At 36.0% G+C, this 11,985-nt stretch overlaps 1 protein-coding gene across 1 annotated transcript in view; it reads right to left on the reverse strand.

Moving 5' to 3' along the window:
• LOC107717941 (ras-related protein Rab-6B) overlaps positions 1-11,985 on the reverse strand; it is a 33,623-nt gene that overhangs the window by 12,374 nt on the left and 9,264 nt on the right. The window contains exons 4-5 of the mRNA XM_016524845.1: positions 3,663-3,756; positions 998-1,064 (exon numbers count right to left, since the gene is read on the reverse strand). Of these exons, the coding sequence (XP_016380331.1) occupies positions 998-1,064; positions 3,663-3,756 (161 nt within the window). The remainder of the gene's footprint in view (positions 1-997; positions 1,065-3,662; positions 3,757-11,985) is intronic.

Below are 11,985 nucleotides of genomic sequence, written 5' to 3' on the forward strand. Positions count from 1 at the left end.
ATTCTGGGTCCGAATAAAACATCAGATCATGCACAGACTATCCTGTCTCTTTGAATTTAAATCTATATTTATTCACACCGGCTCTTGAAAACCTCTATGCGAACACACTTGCCCAAAAAAGTGCGGGGGATGAATTTACGTGATATTAAAAGTGGGGGGGACATCCCCCGTGTCCCCCGCGTAATCTACGCCCCTGTGTTCGTGCATATATAAGATCCGTAAAGTCGTAATGATTAAAGTCTCAAACCCAAAGAGATATTCTTTCTAAAAGTTAAGGCTTATCCATGCATTCCTAAAACGCCTCATTTAAACACACCCCCACAAATCTGCATCACTGTGTGGGAATATTTGCATAACACCGCCCAAATGTATACACAACGAAAGAAGGCGTAACTTTTATTCTCGCTGTAGTATTGTTGCCGCCGCCGCCATGTCGTGGAGACGCTGTGTGTTTCCAAATATGGTAAGGGGCGTAACATTTCCGTCACACGCTTGAGGTATTCGGCCGATCACAATGCACTGGATAGCTGGCCAATCAGAGCACACCACACTTTTCAGAACAATGAGCTTTGTAAAAATCGACGCATTTCAGAAAGGCGGGACAGAGAGGAACAACAATAATGTACGGTACATGGAAAAGATGTACCGTAAAGATGTTTTTGAACCTTAAACCATGTAAACACATTGCATTACACCAAATACACAAAATAATGTTACTTTTAGCATCGTCATATGCCCCCTTTGGTCAAAAATGCTACATAAAATCCTGTATGAGATAAAATAACAGTGAAGTAGTACTTATTGATGGCGCTGTGGGAGTACATAAGACAAAAAGAGCAGGGAAACAATCAGGGAATCAGTTCTTGCTGATTGATATATTATTAAATGTAAAGTAGAGTGCAGCAGAGTAACCTGATTACATACAGTAGTGCACTACATTTAGACATTGGATCTGAATTGTTGAATTGTTTTGGTTTTGAGCTCACTGAAAGGATACTGCCTTCTTTGCTTGTCTCCTGCATGCTCTCCATTCCTGGAAGGGCAGCTGCCACACGTCGAAACAGCTGCAGGAGAAAAGAGAGAATGCTGTTAAGAGACTTCAGCTGTGACAGTAACCAGAACACTTCATACAAAAATGTTGTCTGTTAAGTCAGTGGGTAGCGAGATATGCTCTGCAACCATTTTAAAAGTCATTTTAGAAGCAATTATGCAATTGGGCAAAGTATTGGGTATTGACATGAGGGCAAAATTTTCCAAAAACAGGTTCAACTGGTCACATGAATTTGCTGAGTTGACCAACAGAACACTGCTTGCTTTGAAATAGAGTATATAAGTAAATATCAGCATATTTTCTTGGTTATTTCCTTTATGTGGTATACTTTACATAGAGTCAAAAATACTTGGAATAGTCTTGCAACGGCCCTGTGTCATACTGTGCAGCCTTCTAGCAGCAAACATGAGCTGAACCATTTTTAAACCTGTAAAAAAGCGATTTGGAGCAAAGTGGACTTTCTCTGGTGCATTGAAGCAGACCTAACCCTGTTATATATAGTAATAGAAATGAAGATCCCATGCAACTACTTCTTTTCAGAATCATAAATGTCACAGACTAAAACACCTGCTGACCTTTAAAGCGGACTCTGTGTAGAAGATGATAAAGGGACAGCAAAAAGCACTTAGTCTGGCTCTGCCTTCTAAAACTTGCGATGCATTGCTAGCATACCGCTCCTAGCAGAGCAATTAATGGCCCACCACACACCTCCATTACAGCCATCCTCTATAAAGGGCTGTTCCCAGAAGCTATATGAGGCTATACCGCAATGATATATAGCCCCACTCACTCCCCATCATATCAAACAGGGCAGTTAGCTTATGCAGCCAACACCACCCCTCTCATTTCATGCCATCAATCACAGTGGACGAGCCACAGGGAAATGGGACACACTGGACCATTAAGCAGAAAGGGTCAGAAAAAAAGACTCATTTTGTTAACTACCTTCAGGTCATTGTTTTTGACAGGAAAGACAGAGAGAGCCATAATCTAGCTGGGACAAAAACAAAAGAACTCAAAAACCATTCCAATTAAGAAAAACACAGACAGGCCCATGCGTCCATGGCATTCAGTGTCACATTTTTCATTTTACAAATCAGCTGTTAGCATAACAAAACTGTGTAATTGTTAGCTAACATATTTATGTACAACAACTTTTGCAATTTTATGTTCTCTCTCATTCATCTTTTTGTCTCTGTTTTGTTGCCTGTTCTTCAAAGCAATACTTGCGTTTTCTTGGGGATTCTAATACTAAATGGAAGACAATCTGTTTTATACAGAGCTACCTATAACCTAACCCTAATAGAAAACTTGCTACATTTTTACAAAAAATACAAAAATAAAACTTTATTTCCTTAATATTTTGTACTGTTTTTACAAATGATGGTGTCCCCAAAATAATGTTTTGGGAGGTTTGTTAGTTTTAGCTCACTTATGGGTACAAATTTGTCCTCAAAATACGGTTCAGTAGCTCCACACACGTAAACACACATCACTGCATGTAAAAGAACCACTTCATTTGTTTTCAAATTAAGACTGAGAAGAAAATGAATCACTTTATTATACTATACTAAAGTATGGACTTTTTCAAAACTGAAAATAAACAATGTTCTTGCTATGCATCTATAATGAAACTTAATATTATTAGCAATGAAACACTGCTATACAACAAATGACCCTATTATTATTATTATCATCATCATCATCATCATCAAAACAACTTGTTGAGCATTGTATTATTTACACAAGAGTTCAATTTCATCCTGGAAAGGATCTGACACCCTGCAATTCTTCAATCAATGTTTGAGTCATTATTTTGCAATAACCTCTGCGAGGTACTCAGTTTAACTAATGTTGCTGTTATTGGAGAAATAAATAAGAAAATTTCAGTATTGATCGTAATCTCAGATGAATTCAGTTCCCTGCTCCAGACAACACAAGTCTGCAAGCAAACACATGCTCCAGTCAACCACACACACATACATGTGCAACAATGTAAAGGCTTGGATTTTAGAAATGATCTCAGTTTGTAATGGAGACTGGAACAAGTCAGCTCCACGTCTGGTGACAATAATATGTTGTGTCAGAGATTTAGAGTCTTTTAGTGTTGTCTTGTACTGTCAGCGTTAAGCTCCTGTGAAACAGTGATACATGGCTTTGAGAAGAATAAAGGCTTAGTGTCCAGTACAGCTGATGGAACAATGCACAATAATACAGCTTCTTAATTTTAAGAATGACAGGACTATAAGCCTCATGTGTTTTGTGTATGTTTCAAACTGTAATTGTAAAATGGAAAGTTCTGACTCTAAATTCTGATCGGAAGATTGTGTTCAAAGCAGTTGTAAAATAAACCTGACTGCACATTTGATATTAATGCGCATTTTATATTAATAAAGTATTAATATAGGTTTATTAATATTAATAATTAACACTGTTGACTATTTTATAACATCACATCTCTATCTCTCCCACCACAGTGCTTAGTCATCCTGAATCATGCTTTCAACTGCATCTCAGAAGAGAAATCAGAACGAACGCAGAGCATTTCTCACACCTACACGCTGTGGCCGCTCTTTCCACTGGCAGAGTGAGGTGTTGAGGTAAAACTCACCTGTTTGACATTGTAGCCTGTCTTGGCACTGGTCTCGATAAACATCACACTCAGCTCCTTCGCCCGCTGCTCGCCTTCCTCAATCGTGATTTGCCTGTGAAAAGGTTTTTTTTTTTAAAAACAAGATTTTTATTCAGGAGTTTATTTATAAAATATTATTCAACTGTGACGACCCCTGCTGAAAAACCATGAATTTCCACTCTGGTTTAGTGATGGTCTGGATACTGGACCAACACAGCCATGCTGATCACCAACAAAAAATATTGTTGGATGATACTGCTGGTTAAAATAATTAGGAAGGCTAGTGGGGACCAAGGTTTTGCTGGTTAGCAGGTGCCAGTTAGCCCCTGCTGGCAACCACACCATTTTAACCAAAACAAAACAAACCAAACCAAACAAAAAACAAAACAAAACATTATTGACTCTTTCATCAATTGCTTTTCTCAATTGCTCTGAATAAACAAACAAACAAATAAATAAAATCTCATTTGATGGCCATTTATAAATAGCCAGTCATTCTGATCTATCTATCTATCTATCTATCTATCTATCTATCTATCTATCTTTCTTTCTTTCTTTCTTTCTTTCTTTTGCATGTAACATATAAATGACATTTTCCCATCCAGTAGATATATTATACTCACATTTTCCACTCAATTATAGTTTTAGAGCTTAGAGAATGTATATTCATTATAAAAATGCACTTAATTATACAATTTTAGACAGTGGAAAATCTTTCTTTAAAGAAAAAAAATGTTGTTTGGGAGTGTTAAAAAAAATTGAGTTTTAGTTGTTTGGGCTTGTTTTAATCCTTTATTTTTTTTTGCCTTTTTTGTATATTATATTCACCTTATTTTATATATCAAGGTCCCCTTGGATGTTTGCCGAGTCCCCCTAGTAGACCCCGGGCCCCTGGTTGAGAACCAGTGTAACATAGTATGTTTTAAAAGAGACAGATATTCCGGGGGAATATTTTTAAGAATCATTTCAAAAGCATCAAAATGGGTATATTTTAAACATGTGGCATTAACAGCTCAGGTAATTGGCTCAAAAACAATTGCGTCCAGAAAAGAGCGCAAAGATTGCAGATTTTATATCAGATTTTGTGCACCAGCTGAGCAACAGACATTTAGATGAATGGCAATGGGCTGAAGAATACTTTCTCCAGACCTCATTGGTTGAGAGACAAGCATACCAACGTCAAAAACACAACACATGCTGGTGAGCAGCTACTGAATACTGGTCTTGACAGGAGGGATTCCATGAAGAATAATGGCAAAGAGAGACCACATTACCAGGACTACACATGCATAATCATTCTGCCAGTAATGGTGACCACTATCACAAAACTGCCCAGCCTTGACAGTAGCCCAACAAGATATATGAAAACAGCAATAATGGAAATGTGGTTTTTGATAAAGTGGTTAGTGGGTCACAGATTATGGCTGAAGTATTATCAGACAGCACAGGCTGAGACTGAGACTGAGACAACGGCATCGGTCATTGCCTCCCCACCCTCATCTCTGCTAACTCTAATTAATTGATGTTGAAACTGATTAATTGCACAAAGGGAAGGCTCATTAATTAAGCCTCATTTGTATGACACACTTGTGGCATTAATCCATGTCTGTGACTATGGAGCTTGTTTATGTGTATATGTGACAGAGTTTGTGAGGTGGCTGAGAGAAATGAGTAGGCTGAAGAGGAGACTAGCTGTATCTCAGAGCAGTGGGACGTGAATAGGACATGCTGTATTTAAACCACTGAGCTCTGTCGGCTGGGACAGCCGTGATGTAACCACCCAAACTCTTTTGTTCTCTTCACAGATAGGAGCTCAGAGGCATTTGTGAGTTTACTTAACTCATGAATTGCATTCTTGGCTCGCTGCTTCACAAAGTATACAACTCATTCTCTGTAAATGGTGCCAATTGTGCCCCCAAGACTTGCTATTGATATAATTACTGTGATACTGAACTAAATTACATTATTTGATTGAAACACACTCTAAATAGAATTAAATGTAAGTACTGTAAATTATAAAACTAAAAAAAAAAAAAACTCTTATCATTTGCATAACCCCACGGAACATTACATTTTAGTTGATAAAAAAATCTATTTCTACCTAAATTTAGTTTTTAGGTAATAAAAAATAATATTTATTGACTGTCTATGCAGTGTTTTTTTAATGCTTTATGCTTTTCCTTTCAATTTCTGTTAAACTCAGTTATGCTGTGACATGTTCCCCTTTAAAAATAATATAAATATATGCACACACACACGCACACACACACACACACACACACACACTGCCATTAAAAAGTTTAGGGCAGTAAGATTAATTGATTGATTGATTGATTGATTTTTATTTTAATTTTTTTTATTAATACCTCTTTTTGGGATACATTAAACATCAGTAAATATGTTTATGTTACAAAAGATTTCCATTTTAAATAAATTGTGTCCTTTCTATTCATCAAAGAATCCTGAAAAACTTTTTTTAAAGTAAGAAATGTTGCCAAATCAGCATATTAGATTAAGAATCGTGTGACACTGAAGAGTAGAGTATTGTTTTTATTGTATTTAAGATAAAAATGCAGCCTTGGTGAGCATAAGATACTTTCAAAAATGGTACTTTAAACAAATATGGTTTTCAATGGTTGATTCTTACATACAGTATATATATATATTATTAATTACACAATGCAGCGATTAATTAATTTAATTAATCGCATGTCAAATTTGGCTGAGAAATTACCCCAAAAGATCATTTAAAGTCACTATTGTGTTAAATGAGAAAAGTCACTATTGTGTTAAATGAGAAAAGTCATAATGAGACATAATTAAAACGGAATCCTGAATATATACACAAACAAATTAAATTTGATTTATTACGAGCTTCAAGATTTTTTTTTTCCAAATTAAAAGAACTGTTACAGGATTTAAAATGAACCACTTTATAGGAATAATAAATAACTATATCTGCTTTACAAGACTATACTGGACAAGACTACATACAGTATTTAGGAAATAGTTTAAAAAACAATCACATAACAACCAATATTTGTTGAACCCTAATCTGAATATTGGGAATTACTTCATAACTGAAATTCCTGAATGTGACACAATGAGAAAGTTTTAACTCTTTTCTCATTAATGCACAGAACAAGTGTCAATATGCCTTCTAACTGTTCATGCTATCCATTACGCAGTCATTTCTTATATTACCAGCTATAGCAGTTTGATCATTAAGGATATGCCGCCTTGACTTACTTCTGCCTCAGAGATAACATGGTCTCTTTAGAGATGCGGTCCTCTATTCATCCAAGGCAGAACTATGAAGGTAGTTGTCTTTTTTCAAAGCTTCTGTGGCAATTAAAGAACTTGATGGATATGAACATCAGATATGGTTTGATGTGGTTTTGATTCATGATCAAAGTCCCTCCAAACAGCGCAGATATGTTTTTGAGCCCTTTTCTTGTCTTTTAAAGAGTGTGAAAGTGCTTTTCACTTTTCAATCAAAACCCTCAGGGAAGGCAAAGGGTGACAGCAGAAAAACTGCTAAAATATAAGAGACACCATTATTTTTTTTTACATCTAAATAAAATAAGTGACTTCAGAAAACCAAAGCAAGGACTCCGAACCTGACCCTGAAGTCTGTCTCAGGCTGATGAATGTGCTTTTGAAGTCCCTCAGTAGCCACAAGCTAAATATTTTGATATTCATGTCACAAAAAGAAAGATGGGATTAAGAAGAGGACGTGTAGCACAAGTTATAAATGCTTATGGAGCAGAATGTCTTGTCAGCCTAAATTTCCTGCCTTCTCTGCTGAATCTTCCGGTCATAAATGTTTTATCCGGTGCTATCTTAGGCTCACAGAAACAGCACACACAGGTTTAGCATGCATGTGTCACTGAGTTCATATCTGACTATATTCAAAAAGTTGTTGTGATTACATTCAGGAGTCCTCACTTCTTCCCTAACTCATTTGCTTTTATCACTAACTCTACAAAATGGCGAAAAAGCATTCAGCACTGCGGTCTGTACATACGGTACATCTTGACCTTGAAATAGTTGATTAATGTGCTGCAGGCCGTAAAAACCCATGCTTTTCCACACAACACGTTTTCTTTTTTCAAGTGGATAGTAAATTGATTGTGTTTGACACTTTAGATTGATGTACAGTACTAGGTTGGGTTGAACATGTCTCTTTTCGTTTGGTATTGGCTCAAGGGTAGGTAATCTCAGCTGACATCAAGTAGGGTGTCTGGAAGAGCACAATACCATCTGTTCCTCTGAAAGAACAAACATCCTCTGGACAGAAATTCATGCATTACACCCACACTGACTTTAAATATGTTATTACAATAATATTACAGTCTTACAGTATATAAGATGTTTTGTTGTAAAAATAGACTCTAACATTTGTTACACACACACACACACACACACACACACACACATAGCTAATGGAGGCATTCTATTGACTTCTGTTGTTTTTAAATAAAGCTAGTTAGTATGCACTGTAAAAATCAATTTGAAGTTGTAAATAAAACAAAGATTATTGGAATATGTTTTAAAAGAAAATACTCTTTCAGTCTTTCTACTTCAAAATTTCCTGTTCATAAAAGAACCAAAGAAAAAAGTATCACAGGTTCCAAAAAATATTAAACAGCACAACAGTTTCAACACTGATAATAAATCAGCATATTAGAATGATTTCTGAAGGATCATGTGACACTGAAGACTGGAGTAATGGCTGATGAAAATTCAGTGCTGCATCACAGAAATAAATAATATTGTAAAATATATTAAAATAGGAAACTAATATTAGAAATTGCACTAATATTTCACAATATTAGTTTTTTCAGAATTTTTGATCAAATAAATACAGCCTTGATAAGTATAAAAGACTTCATTAAAAAACATTAAAAATTTTTACTGATCCCAAACCTTTGATCAGCAGTGCATATATACAGTATATATATATATATATATATATATATACAGTATATACCTACCCTCAATTATGTCAACAAATTTGTTCTCAAAATGCACTGTTTTGCCTAATTTGATTTTTAAAAAATCCATTTGACATACATTTTAGTATATTACATTCAATTATATTATAATTTTTCATCTTAAATGGAAGTAAGGAAATCTCACTTTTTGTAGTTAACATGGTCAACACTAATTTGCTTAGATTTGATTAGTGACCTAGAAATTGTGCAGAACTAAACTATTTCATATTTTGTCATAACATTTCATTTATTGTCAAAAATAAAACTAATTTCCAGAATTAATTAATTCTATACATATACTAAATACAGTATGTGATGTACAGTGTGTATCTAAATACTGTATGTGATATGTATGCATATATTGTATGTATATTAAAAATTCTATAAATTATATATACACACATACCGCAGCAAATGTTCTGACAGGTTGCTCACTCCTGACTTATTACTGGGTGCCATGGCAACAGTCTGACCCAAGGTTTTTAATATCTTTCCTGTGCACAGAGAAACTCACTGACTACACTGTGACAGAGGATCCGCCTCCAATCGTATAACTGCTGCCTCAGTCGTCCAATCGCGATTGCAGATCCAGAGTCACAACAGGAGCAGTTGGCAAAGAGCATCTACAGAACACTACTAATACCACATGATGAGGTGCATGTGAAGTTAACAGCACATTGTCAACAGTAGTAGTACAGTATGTCTAATGTCACAGGGTTCATATTTAACAGAACTACTGTCCAAGATGCCAGGCCCTGCTTATCCTTTCACTTCCTCTGGCACAAAACTACATTTAATCCTCTCCAGGGCATCGTGCCACCGTTATACAAATCCCACAGTGTCTGTCTTCATAACAACTAATTCAGTATCATCTACTGCTCTAAAGCCTTATCTCAGTCTTATCTACTGTTGTCAAACAGCCTAAATCTAGTCTCATTCGACAGGCAATACTCAACTATGTTACAACAGAAGGAGTGTTGTCTAAAATCATGAGACAGTCTAAACTCACAGCTTTATAAGATTCCATTTACCCTCTATGGTGATGTTAATTCATTAATGTCATTGATTTGTTATCATTAACCTACTTTTGTATTCAGAAGACTTGGAAATGCTCCGAAATTTAGGTTCGGTGAAAAATGTTAATGTTTTTAAAATCTCTTTTGCGATCTGTGTGATAAGTCTCCTATGTGATCAAAAATCCATTAAAAACAGAAACATTGGGAAATAACATTACAGTTTAAAATAACTGTCTTCTATTTTAACATATTTTAAACATTTATTCCTGGACTGTTTAACATTTTTACACAATGCAAATCTATGAAATAATAAAATATATATTTTTGATAAAATTGTACTTTCATCAGTCACTACTCTAGTGCTCAGTGTCACATGATCCTTCAGAAATCATTCTGACATGTTGATTTTGTGCTCAATTAACTATTTATTTATATTGTCACTGTTGAAAACGTTTTTTTGATTAATAGAAAGTTCAAAATGAAAACATTTTAAATCTTTTTTGTAACAATGTAAAAATATTTACTGTGACTTTTAATCAATTAAATGCATCCTTGCTGAATTATTCTTTTTTTTTTTTCAAACTTATAGATACTACATTTTTTAAATAGTATTTTATATTTATGTATTCTATTCTATTCTATTCTGCTTCAGTGGAAGGAAAATCGTATCTTTTACAAAAAAGATCACATAATCATGTCACAAATTTGCCTACATTTGATTAGTGACGAAGAAATAGTGCAGAATCTTAAATAAATTTTATTTATTTTATGTCTTAACATTTCTTTGTATTAAAAATTTTGGTCACACTTTATTTTAAGGTCCAAATCTCGATATTAACAAACCATTAACTATGACTTTTGCCTATTACTATTACTTTTAATAGTTAGTAAGGTAGTTGTTAAGTTTAGGTATTGGGTAGGATTAGGGATGTAGAATATGGTCTTGCAGAATATGTCCTTTATAAGCACTAATTAACAGCCAATATGTTAATAAAAGGCATGCTAATAAGCAACTTGTTAATAGTGAGAATTGGTCCCTATACTAAAGTGTTACCAAAATTTCAAAGTCTATTGAAGGAATAAGTCTTATAGTCTAAAAAAAATAAAATAAATATGGGCACGAATCACTGATAAAGAATTTTAGTTTCTGGGTGAACTTTCCATTTAAAATGCAAAAATTGCTAGAAAATGTCTTGTTTGGTAGCTCAGAAACGCGTCTCAGTCTGTGTTAGAGAGCAGTGAGAGACGCTGTGATTGGATGGGACAATAGCTGCCCGTCAGAGAACTCAAGAAGAAATGGCACACTGATGTTGCATAAAAAAACTAATGCCACATTTGAACCAAATTAACCAAATTCTTGATAGGCAATGACATGTCAAACAAACCATGCTAAACTCAATTTACAAAATGAACTAAATGTACAGACTGAGATAATGAGAGTTGATGGGTGTTTCATGTTAGCACAGAACTAGTGTAACTGCCTCCATTATCAGCCTGTTACTCTGTTCCTGCAGCCACCTCCACCTGCCACATTCCTTCACAGTCGTCAGGGAAACAAATCTTGCATAACGCTCATATTAAAACACATTACAATACAAAGAGTTCAGCTCTATTCTCAGCATGTGCTATTTATCACCATGCTGAAAATCAGAGTTCCCTTTCGATACTACACTCGTACTGCGTCTGCTAGACGCATATGGGAGAAAAGCCTTTTTCTCCTGAACTGAAGCCTTTTCGTTCACGCAGTGAAACTGCACGGCCATTGGTTCGTGCAGTGTATTAAAAATGAACCAATGGCTAGGCAGCGGAGCTGCACGAGCCTATGGCGACGAAGCCCGCCAAAGCCAGCCAAAGCCCGCCAGAATGGGCGGGGCATCTGGCTATATAAGCAGGCGTTCACCACAGGATTCTCAGATTTATTCTCTTTCAGCGACGACTCTACGTCCTCAAGCTGATCCGAAGCTGCTCGCCGTTGACACGCCTTCGCAGCTGGAATCAGGACCTCTCAGCAGGGCTGACCTGCTTCTCCGCCGCTCCAGCGACGCAGCAGTTCCGGTCCGTTTCCCCTGCTGCCATCCGGCGATATTAAAAGAGCTTCTAAAAGAGCAAATTGGCGTTGTTGCAAATGCCACGCTGTTACTGTGGTTTGTGCGGGTCTCCCCTGCATGCCGATGACGGCCACACGGAGTGCGTTTCCTGCTTGGGGAAATCCCATGCGGAAGCTGCGCTCACGGGAGCTATTTGTTCCCATTGCGAGAACTTCAGTCTCGCCTCTCTCCGCTCACGGAT

Source organism: Sinocyclocheilus rhinocerous, unplaced genomic scaffold (assembly GCF_001515625.1).
Source record: "Sinocyclocheilus rhinocerous isolate Xijiao unplaced genomic scaffold, SAMN03320098_v1.1 scaffold2558, whole genome shotgun sequence".
Taxonomy (NCBI): domain Eukaryota; kingdom Metazoa; phylum Chordata; class Actinopteri; order Cypriniformes; family Cyprinidae; genus Sinocyclocheilus; species Sinocyclocheilus rhinocerous.